The sequence below is a fragment of the Gymnodraco acuticeps genome, unplaced genomic scaffold (assembly GCF_902827175.1).
Source record: "Gymnodraco acuticeps unplaced genomic scaffold, fGymAcu1.1, whole genome shotgun sequence".
NCBI lineage: Eukaryota > Metazoa > Chordata > Actinopteri > Perciformes > Bathydraconidae > Gymnodraco > Gymnodraco acuticeps.
This window is the reverse complement of record NW_022989799.1, coordinates 3,805,496-3,827,792: the sequence shown is the minus strand read 5'-3', so window position 1 is coordinate 3,827,792 and position 22,297 is coordinate 3,805,496. Positions and strand designations below refer to the sequence as shown.

The following is a 22,297-nucleotide window of genomic DNA, read 5'->3' as shown; positions in this document are numbered from 1 at the left end:
AAAATGATAATTCTCTGTATTAAATCAATCATATCGCAATTTCAAGACCGGTCATAATAATCACAATTTTTGAAAATGGTGCATTGGCAGCCCTATAACAACATATAATCATCGTGAAACACAACACACATTAGACATTGACAACACGACAGCTTAAAAAAATAAAGATTGCCCATAGCAACAATCACAAACAAAAAGCCTTCGAAGCCTGATTTAAAAAATATTGCAGCTCACATCCTGCAGATACGTTGCTTTTGCAGTCACACCGATGGATCCATCCAGCACACATTCAGTCCTCTCTATACATCATAAAGGAGAGGCTACAGCCCTCCTTCTATTAGAGGAACAAGAACTGTGGACAGCTGAGCCCCGTGAACAAGCCCTGCAATTCTCAAGGAAGAGTGTCCATGTATAAAAGGCTGTGATGTCCTCCTGCTCCAGCAGATTAAAGGCTCTCTCCACATATGGCTCCTGAGCACAAGAGCATGGAAACGGATAGATGAATAGATGTCTGTGGAACCCATTGAACCCCCCCCCCACACACACACACACACTTTAGTGCTGCTCGGTAACAATGTATTAGAGGCCTTACATGTATCTTCACTATTGTCGGACATCCTACCCGGCACTATCAGTTACCATAGGGACCGTTTCAGATGCAGGCTTAAGTGTGTGTGAAGTGAATGCTGTGTATGGGTGAGAAGAGGAGGAGTAGGGTGTTGGGGGGGTTTATAACTTATGAGATATAAAGAGGACATATATGTTAATTCTCAGGTTCATATTAGTGTTTTGTGTCTCTACTGTGACATGTCTCCATGCTTTTAGGTTCAAAAAGCCCTTTATTTTTCTCATACTACCTGTGCTGCGGCACCTCTTTTCACCCTCCGTCTGAAACCAGAGCCCAGTCTGCTCTGATTGGTTAGCTGGCCTGCTCTGTTGTGATTGGTCAACCGCTTAGAGATGTCCCGCCCGTTAGCGAATCATGTTCAATGTGTTGGAGCACTAGACAATAGTGTGAGTGTTACATAGTGATGGAGGCGTGTGGCGCAGTGGGTGGTGCGTATGTGTTCGGATCAGGAGGTCACAGGTTCAAACCCCACTGCAGTCAGCATGTCGTTGTGTCCCTGAGACACTTCCCCCCAAATGGCTCCTGTGGGGATTACCCACAGTATTGAGTATGTAAGTCGCTTTGAATAAAAGCGACTAACAAGTGACATGTAATGTAATGTCACTATGTTACAGAAGTAAACAAAGGAGTCCAATTTAACAACATTTACATGCACTAAAACCTATGTAACACACTAAAGGAAAGGGACTATCTAAAGGTAAATATTCACCAGGAAATGTGTACAACACATAATGCAGGATAACTGTGTCATTTCGATTCATCAGAGTAAAAACTTACATATGAAGTCTTGTCTTGTCCCTATTTGAATCAATCACTTTGCTTATGGAGTGGATTTCACTTTCAGAGCAGCTGCTCCTCAATAACAAATCTCCTGGTAAGTCTAAGTGCAAAATCATTTCTGTCAAGACGTAACACTCTGTTCTCACAAACATCAACCTTTCCTTATTCGTTTCACTCTACTGATTGAAATACATATTCAGTTCAGGAGCAAAATAGAACAAATTCCCATGAGCGTCATTTTCAGAGAATGAACATTTTCACAATTGTAACCTTTCTCCAAAGAAAAGCCAGGTGCTATTGCTATTCTTGGATTTTTGTCTAGCGGGGAAAGGGTCTGAGTAAACAGTTTTTGAAGAGAGCCTTGGACGAAAACAACAACTGCCATTGCCACCTTCCTATGAGTGTTCAAAATGAAGGAAGAAAGTGTCTGAGGTCCTACTCACAGTGTGGACGGGTTGTAGTTCACCAGGCAGTGCAGTACACCCAGCAAGTCTTCTTCCCAGTACAGATCCTTGAACCTCTCCTTCACAACACCGGCAAACATCTGGTACTGGAGGTCCTTCAACGAGAAGATATACTCCCCTCGGAAAAGAGAAACAGTCGATTTTCTAAATGAATGTGTTAACAGGTCAAAGCAGGATAATCGAGTGAGTCTTTGTTTTGTTGTATCACTGAAGAAAAGAAAAGCAGTCATCTTTTAAACCTTGAGATGTAGAGCATTCTCTGCAGCTTTTAGTTGACTGCTGTACAAGTCATTCTAGTTTGACGTCACTGCTGATGATTAACATATAAGTGGTGACCCTGACTTACATGATTGAATCATACTGGTCAAGTCATGCCTATAACTGACTGATCGTCAAATTATTATCTTTTTGGCTGTTGTTTTTTTGCTCATTGATCGCCCTCGGTTCAAGCTTTATTTAGCAAAGCTGGACACAGCTGTTTGCTTAATGTAAGGTGCTCAGACAGACAGACAGACAGACAGACAGACAGACAGACAGACAGACAGACAGACAGACAGACAGACAGACAGACAGACAGACAGACAGACAGACAGACAGACAGACAGACAGACAGACAGACAGGGTATCTGTGTCTGCCAGCTTTTTGTGGTTTCTGCAGTAATTCTATCACCAATTTAAGCAATCTCCAGACCTAAGGTAAACAACAGGGAATCAAAAGGTCAATCAATGAGAGAGAAGGAACAAGCTGTTCTCACATATGCTCCACACTACCAAACACAATGGTTTTAAAGTAGTGCAGTGACAATGTATTTTTGTAGGTCATCCTTGAAGAAAGCATCCCGTGAAAACTATGAAACTTGACTTATGAAACAAGTTTTGTTCAGCAGGATAATTTCCACATATTAACACTACCTTGTGACTTTTGAAGCCTTAATGCCATCAGCAGCAATAAAAAGTCAACATAATGCTATAAACAAACTTTATGAGGGTCGCTAGGCTGCGCATCACCACCACTAATCTAAAGGCAGACTTTTGTTGGCATTATGACATTTAGTAGTTTATTAGTCACTTGCTGGCAGCCGCCATTTTAATGACACATACACTTAATGAAACAATAATTAAATGATATGACATGTCTAAAGATACATACCCATAGTGACATCCTCTTCTTGTCCATTGTCCAAATCCCCATCAATTGAAAACTCTCCCTTGAGGAGGTCAATCACTTCCTGTAGGGCGGGGTGGACTTTAGGGGGGGCAGAGTTTAAAGGAGACTGCTTCTCACTTTCTGGATTTGTTTGTCCATTGTAAACTCTACGAATACTTTGCTCCAGTGGGCTGTCAGAAATAATGGAGCTTCCATTGAAATAGGATGACGGTGGGCCATAATCCAGGGGTCCAGGCCTCAAAGGCATATTAACACAGTTCATAAATTCACAATCTTTGCCTTTTGGAAGTGTGATTAGTCCCTGTAAAGGCTGTGGAACCATGGAGAGATTTATATCCAACCCGAGGAGAGACTCTGGAGCCCTAACCTGCACAGGTACTAAGGAAAGATGTCCTGTTATGGGATCCTGACAGAAGAGATAGTTGTTGAAAACACCACAACCACTGAGGTGATCGGATAGCTGCGGGGGAAGAGAGACTTCAAGACAGGAAATATCAGGGAGAGTAGAAGAAGAGTTGACCAGCATCTCTTGGCTGGAAGTTTTAGTTACACTGGCGTGATTAACAGGCGACTCCTGTGTATGTAGATTTAGTTCAGTCTGTGTACAAGTTGGGAACTGTGAAGTCAAATCAGGGCCTGTTTCCTCACTGTTGGTTGTGAACTCATCTGCAAACCTGAAAAATAAACAACCCTATTAAGCTTCTTTTTTTTCCAGGACTAGATTAAATGTAATTTCTAATTCTAACATCTAGTTTGATGACTAAAAAGGACTTTTCCAAAGGACTAAATAAAGAGATATCTGACAAAGTTGAGAGAAAACATTTTTACTAAAACAAAAATGTAATGACTTTTCATCAAATAAAAATGGGCTGAAACGTCTTAAAGAACACTGGTAACAGTCAACAGCCAAACAGCTGTCATAAAGACCTAATGCATGAAAAAGCAGCTAGCCTTACTCTATCCAACAAAACCCTATACCCGCCGAACAAATATGGATGTTCCTGGCAAAAGTTAGGGATTAGGGTTGGCCAAATACCCCAAACTTACAAAGGGCCTTCTGTTGATTTTTTCAAAAATGTTGTTGAAATTTGTCAAAGTGTTGGGGCCCTAACCATCGGCCAGAATCAATGAACTTACAAATCCGGCTTTGGTTCTGGGTCCCGTTGAAAATAAATGGGGTGCAGCCATATTCCCGTGGTCTGCTAATGACTTGCAGTCTCATTTTAACATTACATTATTTTACCCAGAAAATAGCTTTTTTAAACAGATTATTATCATTCTAAGAGTGGTATAGTTGTAATGGATATACTTCTCAGTAATATATACCCTCCAATGGAAGCCCCAAGGTGTTGTCTCTCCGCCTCTGAAAACCCTTCATCAGTCAGGATGATGGGGCTGAAGTGTGTGGCAGGCGAAGTGAAGGCTTCTGGGAGTTGGATTTCCTTGTCCACTGGATAGCTGTGGGGAACAGGGCCAGGCACAGGAGCCAGACGGCTCTCAGTGGCCATGGGAACAAATCCTACACACAGTCACAACAATGCCATACAATATCAGTGATATTGTCTCATGCAATGCACCTCAGTAAACTACACAAAGATATGGAAGTATTAGGAAGACTATAGAAGCCCATAAGGACTTTATTAAATAGAATATTTTAACTCTAATATATTTATTTTCTTTTTTTTTTCTTTTTTCGAGCATGTAAAACCAAAGAAAATACAAATGAAACAAAAGATGATACAGACATGATACAGTACTATACAAATGAATGCAATAACAAAACGAAATATTTAAATAATAATTGAATAATCTGTAGTATCATTGTCTGATAACAATAATTAAAAACATTTTTTTAGCTAATTACACGTCCGAAAAATATCCACAATAGTATTACACTTTCCCATATATGTAAATGTTATTCTATTTTAAATATAAATGCAATGTCAAGCTTGTATGACTTTTAAAGCAGTTGTACATTTTATTTTCAAGGTCACAGAGGACAAGGTTTAAATGTATTTTTTTATTTGGAGATTAGAATGTAACACTGTTACCATTTATGCAAGCAATATTTAAGTCAAAATCAAAATGGAACTGCAATTTTACGACCATTTCAAAATGAAAATGGCATTTCACATTTCATTTTCAAAGACTTATCTTTCTGTACGGTGGACAATATTTAAATGTTAAAATCAAATTTGAAAAAAACGAAAACATAAATAATAATTTAACATAAAAAGAGCCCAAGCCGTATTAAAGTAATAATGTAATTAAAGACAGAAACTGCTGTACAATAAAGTCAAATGAAAATGCAAACTGGAAAGTAACATTTTAATTTTACTCATAAAAACTAACATACGTGGAAAAATAAATTGCTATTGTGGAATATCATTTTTATTTTACATCATCATTTAATCAAGTCCCCTATGGGCTTCCGTACTGCTTCTCTGGCATGATCAAGGTTAGAAATTACATTTTTAAGAGAAAATAATTACGCAGGGCTAGGATTTCGCCTCTTGAAGCCTATTAATAACTAAATTATAACATCTTCCAAAAATGTAACACATTTAGTGTGAAATATACTATACATTTAAAAGGTAAACTATATTGCATGAGGGTCATCGATACTAAAGTAAATATGTCCTACCGCTGTTTTGTGAAGACTCTTCAAGTGAGCTTTGTTGAGTTTCAGATAAACTCAAATCCTCTGCAGCAATGGATTTTGAGGCTGTCTAAAAGAAAATTGAATTGGTTATTACAATATAGGGAGATATTATTGTTCAATCAGTAAGGGCGTTAAGAGTATACGGTGGCCGACAGATGCAAATGTGCTGCACCGCCCGAAAACACGCTGCAGCTTCAGAAACGACGCAATTATAAAACCTTGTTGTGCCAAAACTTGACAAGTGCAGTGTTTACTAAAAGTGCTGCATATACAAAACCCTGCAAACTCAAAATCCTGCAATTACAAAGCTCAAAACAAAACAGAAACCAGGTGACACACAGCTGGGACTGAAGCGCTTGTTGATGTTCGGGGATTGTAAAGTTGGCCAACTGTTACTGATCGTTAGTCTGTTTCATAGTTTTAAGGGGTTTTGCCGGTATATTGAAAATGACTAATACCTAGCCTACAGCAGATCTGCAATAATATTGGAAGGAAGGAATCATGTGATCACATTGTTAAAATAAGCAGATTTTTAGCAGACATTTTAGGTGACTTCAGTCCCAGCTGTGTGCGTCACTTTTTATTGTCCCTGTTTCCGCTGCGTTTAGATCTTCTTGCCGATCGTTTTGTATTTGCAGTGTTTCGTTTATGCAGCGCATTTTTGGTCAAGTTGTTGAATGTTTTCTAAATGCCGTACATGTGTTTTCAAGTTGGTGAAGATGTTTCTTTATTTGCATTTGTTTTGGCACATATGTGTATGCGCATTGTTTTTGTAGCTGGAGTGCGTTTTTCCTAATGGAAATGTTTTGGGCCGTTGTAGGGTGTTTGCACCTGTCGGCCACCGTAAGAGGATGATTACAAATAATCAAACTCAAATAGAAGTACTCTACAATAAATAAACAGAAATGTGTAAATGTATCTTTAGCGGAGAAAAGGGAATGTTTACCGGGGGAACTCTGCGGATGAGGTTGTTCCATACAGTCTCAGCATTTATCCCTTGATAGGATAAGTAGTCACGACAGCTCTGAAACAGATCCACAGGAAAACAATAGTGATAACAGTACAGAACACACTTCACACACACAGACACTAAAAATGTTAGAATAAATTGTGCCCTGAAATAACTGTTGGAATAATTAAACATCTCGTATTTGAATAATGAATGTCTTCTCTTACAAAATGAGTGGCAGCATAACAATAGGTACATATTGGACTTCTTAAGCGAGTCTCTATTTACAAAAGCACTTTCACAAATCGGATTCTCTTTATTTAAATTGCAAGTGATGTTCTGAAAAGTGTATGTGTATTTAAAAATGGCTCCTCTTAAAGTTGTGCCGATTGTTATGCAAAAATAAAATAAAGCTTTATTTATAGGGAACATTTTCTATAATGAGATGCAATTGCAAGTGCTTTCAAGAGCAAAACATAAAAGGGCAAGATCAAATACAAATAAAATGTGTTTTTGCAATAACTTTTTTTCTAAAGCAAATTTCAGTTAAGCTTGCTGTTTTGTCTGCATTATAACAGGGATCTTAAAACCAAAACTAGGGCTGTCCTAGGTAACACGTGCGATAACTCTGGAAATCGTACTGTGTAAAAAGAAAATGGACGCAGATTAATCTCCTTAGAAAGTTTGACGCAAAGTAGCTCCCGTACTTCCAGCCTGTTCTATCTCACACAGGCTCCGCCCTCTACTGGACTCTATGGGTACTACTCTTCATCAATGATACGAAAGAGTTCACACACTGAATTTGCATAAATGTAGCCGGCCAATCAGGGCGAGCCTACCTGAATGCGCACGCAGGCTGCACAGTATATAAGTCATCCTTTTCCCTTCAGCGAGCGGGACAACACCTGAGAAAAGCATTCGAAACAAGTAAAAAGTATCTTACCTCCAGGCAAGCAAATGGAGTCGCCACTGCAGGAAACCCGGGCCTGTTTCTCATGCCCGGCTTAATAGCGGGCGCCGATCCCCACCAGCTCTGTTGTGCCTGGGACCAGACCACGCCGAAGACGAGCTCGAGGTGGTGGACGTGGGAGACCAGGAGATGGCCGAGGCGACGCCACCAACGTTCGCTATCTCAGCAATTGCTGAGGAGGAAGAAGATGACTTCGCCTCATCGGTGTCTGACACTTCCGGGTCCGGAATCCACGGAAGTCCACCGCACATGTCTGCCAGCCAGGACTTCCCCCTGGTGATGGCCATGGCGGCGGAACGTGTCGGACTACCACTGCCGCCGAAGCCGGTAAGCCGTTTACGGTCCGGCCTGCCCGGCGCAACCGGCTTTCGTCTCGCCCCCGTTGCCAGATATCTGGCAGTGTATGGAGGCGTCCTGGCAAGAGCCACTGAAAGCGAGAGCTCCGGTGGCAGGAAAGGTAGGTATTCTGAGGGTGCGGGGCCGCACGGAGACCTCATATCCCGGCGTGCCCCCCATCGATGAGAGCCTGGCAACACATCTGACACCAACACCCCGTGTCTACGGAAGGGCTCTTTGGATCGATTTCCTCGGTCACGTGGATGAGGAGAAGTCGCAGCTTAGCCGTATGCTGCTTCTTGCTCATCCTCAAAGCGGAGAATGCAGCGCCATTGTGAAACACTGTCCACACTCGAGCCACCCCTGCTAGTAAATGTAACACCCTTTTCACCCCGGTTACACGTTTCATTTGCCCTGTACGATGGGCGCTGTAAGTGATGAAAGTGGGGGATGTTGGCTTATCAGGCGCCCGCAGCTCACAGCCAAAGTGCGAGTGAGCGAGGGAGAGAGAGAGAGAGAGAGAGAGAGAGAGAGAGAGGGTGCACCGGTACCGGCGCTGTTAAGGGTTTAGATCAGTGGTTCTCAAATGGGGGTACATGGACCCCTAGGGGTACGTTGGAGTACTGCAGGGGGTACGTGAGATGTATTTTATGTTAATTAAAAAAAATAGATAAAAATACAAAACATTTTTATTTATTTTTTAGGAAAAGTAACGAAGTTTGAGTAGTGTGGGTTTTATATTAACAGAGTTACACATATTTCAAAACGAGAAGTGTAATAACTGCAGTTTTCCTCCCTGTCAGAATGACAAAGATCCTCCGTGAAGCACAAGCCCATGTTTCTCACTACATTGTAAGTACAACTTATTAAAAAGATCAGTTAAATGCAACTAATGTCGTCTTAGTGTTATTGCATGATGTTACAATTGGTTTGCAGCTTAGCCGTATGCTGCTTCTTGCTCATTCTCAAAGCGGAGAATGCAGCGCCATTGTGAAACACTGTCCACACTCGAGCCACCCCTGCTGTAACCCCAGTAAATGAGGCAGCGGTTGGGCGCGCTCACATGAGTGTAATAAACTGCAGGAAGTGCTGCCTAAGTACTGTGCGCGTTCAGGGACACTATAGCCGGCGTGTTGCTGTCAGAAAACACACCTCACATGGTATAGTGGCTCCGATTAAATGCATTTCACTGTTAATGTGAAACACAGCGTTAATACGAAGGCGTGCGGCCCCGCGAGAGTGGCCGCGGTGCGTTCAAGGACCTCCGTGGAGGCTCGGCCCTTCCCATGTCAGTTCCCCATTGGCCAATCTTCCTTCCATGGAATGTTTGGCGGCGGAGAGGGCCACCAGAGAGTACCACAGTGTTACCAGAGAGTTTCCGTTGCCGCTCGCTGAAGAGGGTGTCGGATGACAGTCAGGAGGTGTAGCTGCCTTATATACTGTGCGGCCTGCGCGCGCATTCAGGTAGGCTCGCCCTGATTGGCCGGCTACGTTTATGCAAATTAAATGTGGCGGTCGCCTAGGGCGCCAGATCTGGGGGGGTGCTGCGCTGGTAGCTCTGGGAGGGAAAAAAAACATTTTTGACCGTTGGGGCTCATCCTAATTTTCGGCCTTGATGTAACAACATTCATAAGTAAGTAAATGTAACACCCTTTTCACCCCGGTTACACGTTTCATTTGCCCTGTACGATGGGCGCTGTAAGTGATGAAAGTGGGGGATGTTGGCTTATCAGGCGCCCGCAGCTCACAGCCAAAGTGCGAGTGAGCGAGGGAGAGAGAGAGAGAGAGAGAGAGAGAGAGAGAGGGTGCACCGGTACCGGCGCTGTTAAGGGTTTAGATCAGTGGTTCTCAAATGGGGGTACACGGACCCCTAGGGGTACGTTGGAGTACTGCAGGGGGTACGTGAGATTCATTTTATGTTAATTAAAAAAAAATAGATAAAAATACCAATTTTAGGAAAAGTAACGAAGTTTGATCAGTGTGGGTTTTATATTAACAGAGTTACACATATTTCAAAACGAGAAGTGTAATAACTGCAGTTTGCCTCCCTGTCAGAATGACAAAGATCCTCCGTGAAGCACAAGCCCATGTTTCTCACTACATTGTAAGTACAACTTATTAAAAAGATCAGTTAAATGCAACTAATGTCGTCTTAGTGTTATTGCATGATGTTAACATTGGTTTGCCATGAATTTAGTGATGGATTGTAAACATTTGAAATGTAGCATTTAAGTGTTTCTCAGTTACAATGTTGCTGTTTTAATAAATCAGACACTGATGGTGCAGTGCTGTACCTCTTTAAATAGGCATTTCTTCCCTAACAAATTGTGTTTGCGCTGATCAGGGGGTATTTGGCTGCATTTGTTTTTCCAAATGGGTACATTATTGAAAAACTCATGAATATTAAACACAACAACCTCCGAACTGTGTGTGTGTGTGTGTGTGTGTGTGTGTGTGTGTGTGTGTGTGTGTGTGTGTGTGTGTGTGTGTGTGTGTGTGTGTGTGTGTGTGTGTGTGTGTGTGTGTGTGTGTGTGTGTGTTGTATCGTTGGAGCTATGTGCTACTCAAGGCATATGCTCGAACGGGAGCTGCCTGGACGTTGCAATCATGTTGCGCGCACTATCCGTGCTGAGTGTGCTGACTTTTCGTACAATGTCCCACTGTCTGGCTGCCTGCATAAAGTCAAGTGCTCTGCGCAGTTGTCGGTGAAATGTCGCTCCTCTATTTTCACTGAAACAGCTCCTTATATCCGTTAGCGCAGCTAGCTAGCACCAGATGCTAACAACAACAATACACGTAAGGTCTCTCTCTCTCACTCGCGCCACACATATACACCCTCCCGGTCCTCCCGATGGCCAGTCGGTGCCTGCCGGTGAGCATGGAAGTGTGGTCGGCAGGAGCGGGGCTGTATCAGCTTGTAGATGGTATTTTAAACTCGATGCGCTCTGAAACTACGGGGCGACCGAGGACAAAAAATACACATGCGTTAATCGCGTTAAAATAATTAGTGGCGTTAATTTTGCGTTAACGTGTTATTAACACGTTAACTTGACAGCCCTAAAATAAATGTTAACTAGGTAAAATAAGATATGAATGAACAACAAAAATACAATAAGTTACATTTATTTGTTATTGGCTATGGTAGGTTATTGTTTATGTTCACATACTTATTTGATTATTAAAATGTAAACAGATCTTTTTCATATAGCTGTTTTAGAGTTGTACCCCCTAGATCTAGTTTCTAGTAATTGTGTGCTCAAAGTGCACCAGATTGAAGCATTTTACTTTAAATGTTCAAAAAAATCGTCGTGGGGGAGCATACCCCCGAACCCCCCTAGAAGATGTGATGTCCACCCCCCAAATCAAACATGTACATCATACAATACTGAATACATTTGAAGCCTTTTTGATGTATATAACCTATGTCAATAAGTTTCGAGTTTTTGTAGTGTATTTGTCTTTTGTAGAGATGTTTCCTTTATTCTTTACATATTCTATTGTGTATTCCTTAGATACTCTATTGATCTTTATCTTTTCTACTGTACGATTCTCTGGCTGGGGGGGGGCATCTAAAATCTCGCCTCGGGCATCAAATTGGCTAGAACCGGCCCTGGACTTCTACACAATCTTACTCTTACCGCAATCAATGGAGTCGCCCTCTGCTGTATATTAAATGTAATGCAACTTTAGGGCAGTCTTCACTTTTTCGAACAGGAAGTTGCAGCCTGGGAACAACGAATGATTTTGAAAGAAAATGTTAAATTAAAAATAATACCCTCTTAGCCATGGCGATGGAAGGTCTCTCAATGGGCGTCCTCTTTGCCATCTCCAGCAGCAGTCTCTTCAGTTTGCGAGGCATCGCCAGCTTTTGATGAGGTGATAAACTGAACTTGGCTGCAGCCCACAGAATAGCAGCAACCCCATACACACAAACCTGAGCCAAGACAGAAGAGAATAGAAGAGGGAAAACGTATAACCAAAGCAAATGATCAGAGAAAGTTAGTTTGTCACATAAACGCCTTTGTGACCTCGAGACTCGATTATTGCAACGCTCTATACGTGGGTATGGACCAGGCCTCAATTAAACGCCTGCAGCTAGTGCAGAACGCAGCGGCACGTCTCTTCACTGGCCACAAAAAGCGTGACCACATCACCCCAATTCTGGCCTCACTACACTGGCTTCCAATTCTGTTCCGAATTGATTTTAAAATCCTTTTATTTGTTTTTAAAGCACTAAATGGGCTGGCTCCTGCCTATATAGCTGAACTTCTCCAGCGCTACACCCCAGCCAGAGCGTTAAGGTCTGCTGACCAACTGCTACTGGTAGTGCCTAAAACCAGGCTAAAAACCAGAGGGCACCGAGCCTTCGCGGCAGCTGGCCCTAGGCTCTGGAACACTCTGCCCCTCCATGTGAGGTCGGCCCAGACCCTAGGGGTTTTTAAATCTAAACTAAAAACTCACTTCTTCACCCTGGCCTTCTAATCCGAGCAGAGCACGACTCATGATACTTCCCTGTGTTTGATTTTTATATTTGATGTTGTAATTTATTGTCTTCTGTTTACATCGGTAGGAATGTGTTATTTATTATCTGCATGTGCAGCACTTTGGCTCGACCGAAAATCGTTTTTAAATGTGCTATAGAAATAAAATTTGATTTGATTTGATTTGATAAACCAATTTGGTAAGACAAACCTTCTCGGTCACAATCCCATGTTCTTGATACTCTGGAGCAAGATAGAACTCGTCTCTGGATCCTGCAAAGAACACTAATTTAAGTTTACAACAGTCTCCAAAAACAGGATTTACTTTTGTAACATTTCAAAAGACAGCTCCGAAGACTTCACCGTAGGACACAAAAGTAAACCAACCTATGTTTTTAGGTTTCAAGAAAAGTACTTCTCCCTCACAGCCCACGTGCATCGTGTCCAGGCATAGATAGGCTAATGGTAAAGAGAGAAATCAGAACAGACATTGCCAACACAATTTAAGCCTTGCACATGATGAACGGAAGAAAATTGAACACTGGTACAGAAATAAATACAGTAGATACTAGTGTTGTCAACGATTAAAACATTTTTAACGTGTTCACAATATTAAACACAAAACCAATACACGTGTTATGTTGTAATAAAAAATGCATGACTAGAGAAATCAGATGTATTTTTACTTTAACACAACATGATTTCTGATTCATTGTCATAAAGTCTGACAATTTTGACACTCCTATGCAACTTCAAGAAATTGCACAAGGTTCCCGTTGGAATTAGGAAGTAATTTTCTATTTATCGCTAGAGGTTTCCAGATGAATTGCGAGCGTTAATGAGCTGGGGTTGAGAGCCCTTTAGAGACATATGCAAAAGGATGTGTGCTCTTACTTTATATGTTGAGTTCTAAATTGTTCTAAAAGGAGTAGTTAATATTGGGTACTGATTTCATGCATGAAATGATTTAATCACCTGGAAAATCGATGTAGGTCTGCAGAGAGGAGAGGCAGGAGAAACAGAGAGCCCAGAGCTCGTTAACGGTCAACCGCCGTCCACACCGAGTCAGAAGCTCCCTCAGAGAGATCCACTGGGGAGAGAATAAAGAACAGTTTCAAAGGAGATTAAGGGACAGGCTTTGGAGCTGATCCCTAAATGTGCCTTATTGTAACTGTAACTCCAAATTCATTTTTCTGAGTTCTCTTCAACAGTGATTTGTCTTATGGAAGTTTTTCTAAAAAGGCAATTGAGAAAAATAACCTGGTGATACATTTTCTAAGTCTGATTCTGATCTTAATTGATTTCTCTACTGTGTTTATGACTTAAGAACAGATTAAATTGAGGTGTTTGCCAATGTTATCGGAGATTCCCTCAAAAGGTTGCTTTTTTTCACCTGTGGAAACAATAAGAAAGGTGTTGCCATGGTGTAATGCATGTTTTGGCCACAAGGGGCTGAAGTGAAACACCAACCCATGTTATAAATAGTTTTCTTCCAGGTGACTATGACAAAGGGAATAGTTACATTTTGTAAGTTAAAACAATTGGTTGAATGTCCGTCTTGACCTTGAAAAATCTAATCAAATCAAAGTTTATTTATAAAGCACATTTAAAAGCGATTTTTGGTCGGGCCAAAGTGCTGTACATGTAATAAATACTACAATCACATAAAAACACATTTAAAAAGTATATGCATCCATTGTAATAGAGCTTTAAAACCAGGAAAAGACACAATTGTATGATATTAAGTTATCCAAAATCTAAGTGATAATAAGCCTTATTTATCTTCATCAGTTTAGTGTTGATATATTTCCCAGCCCTGAGGGACTTAATAGGCTCACCTACCCCTTATTCAACAGTGTGGCCATCTGTTAGCACATAACCAAACTTTTGTATTTAGGTCACATGATGACAAAGGACTCCAAACATGGACTAACAGCTTTTTATTTAGCTAAACTCAAGCTACTACTTATGGAATTTTAACGAAGACACCTTTATAAAAAACACTTTTCACATTTCTGAACTGAGTTTGACCACCACCTTAAAGACTGCTTAGTGTTTTTATGTTTCTCTTTCACGGCTACACTTATTTACAGATAGACGTTTTGCAGAGCTGTGCAGTGATTACATATTTGTGTAGGGTTCTAGGACTAATTTCTGCACCACTGTATTAAATCACAAGACAAGAGTGCAGAAAAAATCTGCCCACGTGGTCTGAGAATCAGCAGGCACTGTCTCACCTCATCCTGGGACTCTTCATTGAGGCACAGCATGCTTTTGGTCATGTAGTTGTTGGGAATGTAGAGGGTGTGGTTGAACGAGCTCTGGTCCTCAGAAGAGTCCTGCTCCATGTCCAGCTCCTGACAGGAAGTACAGGAAGACGCTGAATCCTGGGTGCAGTCCTTAGAATCACAATCACTGCCCCCCTGGACCTTTGTTTCCCCGCTGCAGAATGTCTCTGCAGTGTCCTCGCTCCCTCTGGACTCCTCCCTATAATCCTCGGTGTAGCTGCGGGGGTACGACTCACAGGAAATGCCCCGGTCCAGTCTCGGCACTCTGTTGCTCCACATGGATTCGCAGCTCGAGTGTTCATCCGTTCCGATCTCTGTGAGGTCGGATACGGGTACGCTGATATCTCCGTGAGTTGGAGGGGAGAGACAGGGGGGGTTGTTGGAGTCTGGGACCGAGCAGGAGCGGTTCAGAGCCCCCCTCCCCCTGTTCAGCCTCTGATGGACCCTCCACCGCACCGGGGAGCTGTTCTGGGACCTGCAGTCCAACTCATCTGCCAAGGTGGCGCAGTCTCCATCACCTTCCATGTCCTCCGCCCACAGAGAGGAGTCCCAGCCCCGGCACACCTGCACATTGACAGGTAGAGTGTTTCAACTGAGGGCAAAAACAATCCTGATTACTAGGAATGCAAATGTATAAGATTTAATTATTGATTCCATTATTGGTTCCTCTTGTCAATATGAATCTTTATTGATTAATTTATAAATTCCTGATGAATTGTTGGTTATAGAAGTATAACCTATTGAGGCTCAAGACAAACTATTATTTCACCAATGTTCTGAAATGATTTATTAGGGATTGTTTAGGGATTGGAATTAATATGATTTTATCAATTGATTCCTTCTATGGATCTGATTCTTTGTGGATTCATTTATTGATTCAAATGATTGGGTAGAAAAAGAGAACATATTAAAAGATCTTGACTTTATTTATTTCTACCACGTCCTCAATACATTAACCAATTAAGGATTTTACTACCACTTACATTGTTAGTCACGATCTGTTTGTGTTTTTCTGTGTTTTATTTTGAAAGGTGTTCACCCCCAGTCTTTTGTCTCTGTCTGCTTCCTGTCTCTGTGTTTGCCCTCCTGTCTGATTACTGATGCTCTTCACCTGGTGTGTTTTTCCTGTCCTGGCCAGCTGGGTCTTGTCCCCTGATTAGTTTTGAATGTATTTAAGTTCTGGTTCTATTTCATCCTTACTGACCACCAGAGGCGGTGCTTTAGCACTAGATATCTTCCGTCTCGCGCATGCGTAGGTCGAATATTTATATCAACAAAGTCACGTGTGACCTCGTATGACCCCGGAAGGCATAAGTTCCGGTGTTGTCAACGAGTTCATGCAAGGAGTGGCAACAACATATAAAGTGCATCCATCCTCCAGTTAACTGAGTGCTCTCGCTCAAAGTTAACTTGCTACAGCGCTAGTGAAGAGAGTGTTTCCGCTCCCCTCTCCCTGCACACAGTTGGTTCCTGTTCCATCCTCCAGTTAACCGAGTGCTCTCGCTCAAAGTTAAAGGTGACCTATCATGCAAAATGCACTTTTGTACATCTTTTATACATGAATATGTGTCCCCGGTGTTCCAGGGAACTCACCAAGTGTCAGAAAACACAACCCTCTCTATTTTCCTCTATACCCAAATCCCTTAAAAAGGGGCTGCAACGGATCTGATACAGACTGATCCAGATTTGAACACTTCTATGACGTCACAGAAGTGGCGCTACGGCTATTGGGCCAACTCCACCAATCAGGAGGAGACAGCCACGGACATTGCCGTTCGAAAGCGCTGGAGACGCTGTAGTACATATGCCAGGCCTGTAGATGGTGGTGTTCTCACAGAATCAGTCCATCAGCATGATCGGTTTGGTATTTTGAAAAATAAAAAGTATAAATATGCCTTATATAGGTATGGTCCTACACTATATTATTCAAATATAGCATGTTAGGTCCACTTTAACTTGCTACAGCGCTAGTGAAGAGAGTGTTTCCGCTCCCCTCTCCCTGCTCACAGTTGGTTCCTGTTCCATCCTCCAGTTAACTGAGTGCTGTCGCTCAAAGTTAACTTGCTACAGCGCTAGTGAAGAGTGTTTCCGCTCCCCTCTCCCTGCTCACAGTTGGTTCCTCTTCTATCCTCCAGTTAACTGAGTGCTGTCGCTCAAAGTTAACTTGCTACAGCGCTAGTGAAGAGTGTTTCCGCTCCCCTCTCACTGCACACAGTTGGTTTAATGCCCGTTCCATCCTTCAGTTAGCAGAGTGCTCTCGCTTAGGCTAACTTGCTACGGCGCTAGTGGAGAGAGTATTCTCGCTCCCCTCTCACGGCATAAAACCATTAACTGACTTCATTGTTCTAACCCCAGTTAGCAGAGTGCTCACGCTCAAGCTAACTACTATTGTGCTCACTCCCCTCCACTGCATATTTGTTTCCTGGCCCAGTTATTTACAGTCAGCTGAGTGCTCTAGCTATCGCTAGGTCTAACGGCTCTAACACCTGTATGGCTCCTCTTTAACCAGAGGATGGCCATGACCTTTTCCTCTCTTGTCTTGGCCTCGAGCATCTGAGGGAGGGCCTTTCGGAGGACCCGTGCATGAATTGCACCATCATGCCTCGTGCGGTAGGAGCTGCTAGACTAGCCGAGGTTGAACTACTGACCGACTCTGCACAGCCCAACCTACCCATCCTAGGCGTTGGGCCGCAGAGGCTGCGGGTGCACCGCCCAAGAAGAGGACTAAGCCTGATAGGCTGTCCTCCAGGGTGGACCTACTCACTACTGAGCTAGCCCAGATGAAGTCACTCCTCTTGGCTCTCCATTCTGGTGCCCGTGCAGAGCACGCCGCTGCCCACCCGTGGCTGAGCTGGTTCTAGATGACAATGTGTTCTCGATGGCAGCTTAAGCCACTCAATTTGATGAGTATGACGGGGAGAGCCCATCTCATGCTTCGGGGCCTGGCTCCTGTACCTCAGCTTATGGTCCCTCGGAGGAGGCAGATGACGGCTCCATGGGTACCGTCATTCGCATGGCACTGGCTCACCAGCAGCTGGATGCGCAGCAGCCCGAAACAGCGCCTGCCAGTGTGTTCTTTAGGCGCACTCTTTGCAACCTTTACTGTTCCTCCCTCTTGTGAGTATCTGAGGGAGTTACATGCATGCTGGAGGACACTAAGGCTCTTTACAGTCTTACGTCCGATGGCCGAGCCCTAGGCAGCCATGCAGGATGCGGCAAGAGTTGGCCTTGACCACACGCCGGCTGTTGAGCCTACCATTGCTTCCCTCATAGTTTCCCCTGACGAAGCTCTGAGGTCGGAGGCCAGGTGCCCTCGACTCCAATGTCGGGTCACGCATGGGCCGTATAGGCAATTTCCTCTCTCACCTCATGCTCGCCCTCTCAGCTTCCCCGCAGCAGGATGCTCTTAGCGCTTCCTCTACCAGCCTTAGTGACACCTCATTACAGGCGTTTGCTCTGATGTCTAGAGAGCTTGGGCTCCTGATGTCCACTCTCGTCCAGACTCGTCGCCAGGTTTGGCTGACACAGTCACCCGCCATGGGCCTCAGCGCCCCACGAGGGGGCTGGCCGGCTACGGTCCTGATAACTCGCCCCCAAGGCAGTCTCGGTATCCGGTGCCTAACCGTCGCCCCCCCAGAGCCAGAGGCCGGGGGGCAAGGTACTGAGGGTCTGGGGCCGGCTGTTGGTTATCTCTCCCAGCAGCAGCTCAACTACCGGGTAGCTCAAGCTTCAGACCCCTGGGTGGTTTACACCTAACCCAAGGGTACAAGCTTCAGTTCCGACGCTGGCCCCCAGTCTTCAGCCGGGTCAAGATGACCACCATAAGTGACCTGGCAAAATAAATCGCCCTAAACCAGGAGCTGTCAGTCCTCCTTGCTAAGGGTGCAATCGGCTTCTACTCGACCTAATTCCTGGTAAGGAAGAAAGGCGGTGGACTTCGCCCAATCCTCGATCTGAGGGGACTCAACAAGTTCCTACAAATTTTACCTTTCCATGTGCTGAGCACAGCGGACGTTCTTCGTACCGTGGCCAGGGGGGAATGGTTCACGTCCGTCGACTTGAAGGACGCTTATTTTCATGTGCCTATTGTGCCTCATCACAGGCAGTTTCTTCGCTTTGCCTTCAGAGGCCGTCATTTCCAGTTCAGGGTGTTCCATTCGGACTCTCCCTCTCCTTAGACGACTGGTTAATCTGTGCACCATCCCGGTTACAGACGATCCAGGACACGGCTCTCCTTCTCTCTCATGTCGCCCGGCTAGGCCTCATGGTGAACATGGAGTAGAGTTGTCTGAACCCCTCTCAGAGCCTAACCTTCATTGGGGTGGCTCTGGACACAGTCACTCAACCAGCGAAAGCAGTGTTCTAGCCCCCACTCCTGGTAGACGTGATGCTTTATTCTAGCAGCAGCCGACTGGATAGGCTGTCCTGCTGAAACTTCTTTTTTTTCCCAGCTAGGTGAAGGCAGTGCTCTCGTTCCCGCTCCCTCTGCTGGTAACATGGGTGTAGTTACATCCCTTTTGTGTTCGGCGAGAAGGAGCGTTGCTCTACTCTTTCCGTTCAGCAGGTAGCTGGTGAAGGCTGTGTTCTCGCACCCCGCTCCCGCCTACGCTGCATCTGGCATTCGTTATTAACTCAACCAGTGAGCGCGGTGTTCTCGCCCCCGCTCCTGGTAGACGCGCTGCTTCATTCTAGCAGCAGCTGCCTGGCTAAACTGCCCTGTTACATTTCCTTATCTAATCCACCTAGGTGAATGCAGTGCTCGCTCCCGCTCTCTCTGCTGGTAACGTGGTGTAGGACATTTACATCCCTCTCTGTGTTCGGCGTGTAGGAGCATTGCTCTACTCTTTACGTTCAGCAGGTAGCTAGTGGAGGCTATGTTCTTGCACCCGCTCCCGGTTACGCTGCATCTGGAATTCGTTATCAACTCAACCAGTGAAGGCATTGTTCTCGCCCCCGCTCCTGGTAGGCGTGTTGCTTGATTCTAGCAGGAGCCGCCTGGCTGTCCTGTTAAACTTCCTTGTTTAACCCAGCTAGGTGCAGGCCTGTCCATCTGCTGCAGAGACTCTGCTGTGGGACGCCTTGGCGTCTCCCCAACAGGAAGGACCTCTTGTCTCAGTTGGAGGGTCGGATGTGGCACCCCGACCCCTGCCGCCTCCAGCTGTGGGTCTGGCCACTGGAGGGCCCGACCCACTGCTGAGCGACTGCATAGAGTCTGTCAGGAAGACTATTCTCAAATGCCAGGGCACCATCTACTCGTAGGCAGTACGAAAACAGGTGGAAACTTTAGTTTTTTTTACTGGTGCCTAGGGCGAAATGAGGACCCAGTATATTGCTCGGTGCCTACGACCCTTGAGTTCCTGCAGTCCCTCCTGGACGACGGCCGGTGTCCCGCTACCGTCAGGGTGTATGTGGCTGCTATATCAGCTCAACACACAAGGGCTGACAACAGCACAGTGGGAGCCATAGGTTGTGTAGAGTTATATTTGTATTTATTCATGTTAGCAAACTATGGATAAGCTTAAAATGAGAATAATTTGGGTAAAACTGTGAGCTGCATTTGGGGCCTGTTGACATGTGTTTTTGAGGACAAAGGAAGATGGGGGAAGGTGAGAGCATGTCCTGAATTGCATTCAACTTAGATCTAGCTGCAGTGTTTGTGATGTTAAGAGAGGTCCCTTGGGTTTCTCTGGTGGTTATCAACAGTAGCAGTTAAGTGAATACTGTTCAAACAATACCTGTGTTTGTGTTTTATATTGATTTCTCTGTTTTATCCTTTCATAAATGTAAGGACTACAAATGGCTATAAACATTCTGGGCTGGTTGGAGTAAACAGGGTTTTATTGCTCTTTGGGGGAGGTGTAGGTATGCAGGCCTTGAGACCTTTTGTTGGAAAGTGAGCCTGTTTGGTTTCCTGCTGCGTTTCCTGCTGCGTTGCGTCTCCCAATGAGATGACCTGAAAAGATGACCAGCTGACCTAACACCAAACCCCTCCTTCTTACTCTGGTATATATCCGGTGGATCCCTGGCGTTCGGCCTCTTCTTCACATGCTGCCCTCGGGTGAAAGTAGCTCTGCAGTATGCGGACCAGGGCAGGAGTAAGCCGGCATTACTCCTTAAGCATTACAATATAACTGTAATATATCATGTTGTATTGTAATGATTGTATTGCATTGTCATATTGCCATTAAAGTAGATTAACTGTTACTTTGTAGATATGGATTCCTTCCTGTATTATAACCAGCTTCATAGGAACGCGCGGAGATTTGAAAAGCGGATCAGATATCCCTCCAAATCTCCAACAAAATGGTGACCCGACGTCTAGAGATAACGAAGCTGAGGAAGAATTCAGACGCTTTCAAACATCTCAGACAATCAGCAGGACTCTGCAACTTTGCAAATAAGGTAAGCAGACGATGAAAGTCGCCTGTCTGTAATTGGATACGCTAAAACTTTAGGATTGTCTGTAGGCGTTTCACAGTGTTTTTATAGTTTAAATGGAATATACAATGCATATTTTACTATGTTAGGAAAGTTATATACAAAACGTAAACGTTGATCGACAGGTAGACGAAAGTCCTGCGTGACGTAAAATAGAGCAGTTTGGCGCGGATCTGCAGGTAGTTTATTCCTGAGTGGCGTAGAGATGGTGCAGTTTGTGTGAATGCGAGGTTTGAATCCTGCACGGCAAAACCTGGAAACTCGATAAATCAGATCGAGTCGCCGTTTAAAACTGGGGTTTAAATAACAGACCAATGCTAAAAGCTTAAAGCCAGAGGTCTGTTATATATTAAACCAAGGTAGAGCGTTTCCCTTTGTCTGGAAACTTCTGCTGCTGCCATCTAGTGGCTGAAAGGGGGTATCACACCCTTGAAACTTCTGCTGCTGCCATCTAGTGGCTGAAAGGGGGTATCACACCCTTGAAACTTATGCGAGCTTAGAGTTTAATCATTACATTGCTGGCCGGTATTGAAGACGGGAAGCACGTTCCCAGTATATTAATTATAACTGATTTTGGTAAACTGGTACAAAACAATAAGGGATTGAACATTTTTTACAACGACAGCACCAGGAGATGAGTAAACTCAAGAATCTGTAGAGTGTAAATACATTGTGCAAAACACATTTTACACTCGAACTGTTTGCAAATGTAGACAATATAAATAAATGTTCAGAAAGAAGACATAGGCCTACACTTGATTCAAATTTCATTACTGTGATCCGATTGGTGTGCTCTGCAGGTTTACTATTGTTCGAAGTAACAGTGGGATTTAAAATGAGAGAAGATATGGAGATGTTCTTTCATAGTGTGTGGAATATGTGATGCTGGAAACATGTAAGTATTTCAGAGTTGTGTTGGGTAAATATGTAACAATGGATGAAACAATTTTTGGAGTGAGTTTTTGTAATATCATAAGTAGACATTAATTATGTTGTTTAGATGGCATTTAACAACTAAGACAGATAGTATGATTAGAAAGAGACAGAGTGGAAAGGGTTGGATTTATTTAACATCAGTGTGCTAGACTTCTTATAGGTAATGTGTACCGGGACCTGGACTCCCCCTCTGAGTT

General features: G+C 43.9%; 1 protein-coding gene across 3 annotated transcripts in view; it reads right to left on the bottom strand.

Moving 5' to 3' along the window:
- LOC117551052 (kinase non-catalytic C-lobe domain-containing protein 1) overlaps positions 1-22,297 on the bottom strand; it is a 101,952-nt gene that overhangs the window by 41,986 nt on the left and 37,669 nt on the right. For all 3 annotated transcript variants that reach the window (XM_034223744.1, XM_034223735.1, XM_034223726.1), the window contains exons 7-16: positions 14,676-15,290; positions 13,414-13,528; positions 12,826-12,897; positions 12,650-12,711; positions 11,733-11,891; positions 6,649-6,726; positions 5,685-5,769; positions 4,367-4,559; positions 3,023-3,714; positions 1,852-1,990 (exon numbers count right to left, since the gene is read on the bottom strand). In XM_034223744.1, coding sequence (XP_034079635.1) covers positions 1,852-1,990; positions 3,023-3,714; positions 4,367-4,559; positions 5,685-5,769; positions 6,649-6,726; positions 11,733-11,891; positions 12,650-12,711; positions 12,826-12,897; positions 13,414-13,528; positions 14,676-15,290 — 2,210 coding nt within the window. The remainder of the gene's footprint in view (positions 1-1,851; positions 1,991-3,022; positions 3,715-4,366; positions 4,560-5,684; positions 5,770-6,648; positions 6,727-11,732; positions 11,892-12,649; positions 12,712-12,825; positions 12,898-13,413; positions 13,529-14,675; positions 15,291-22,297) is intronic.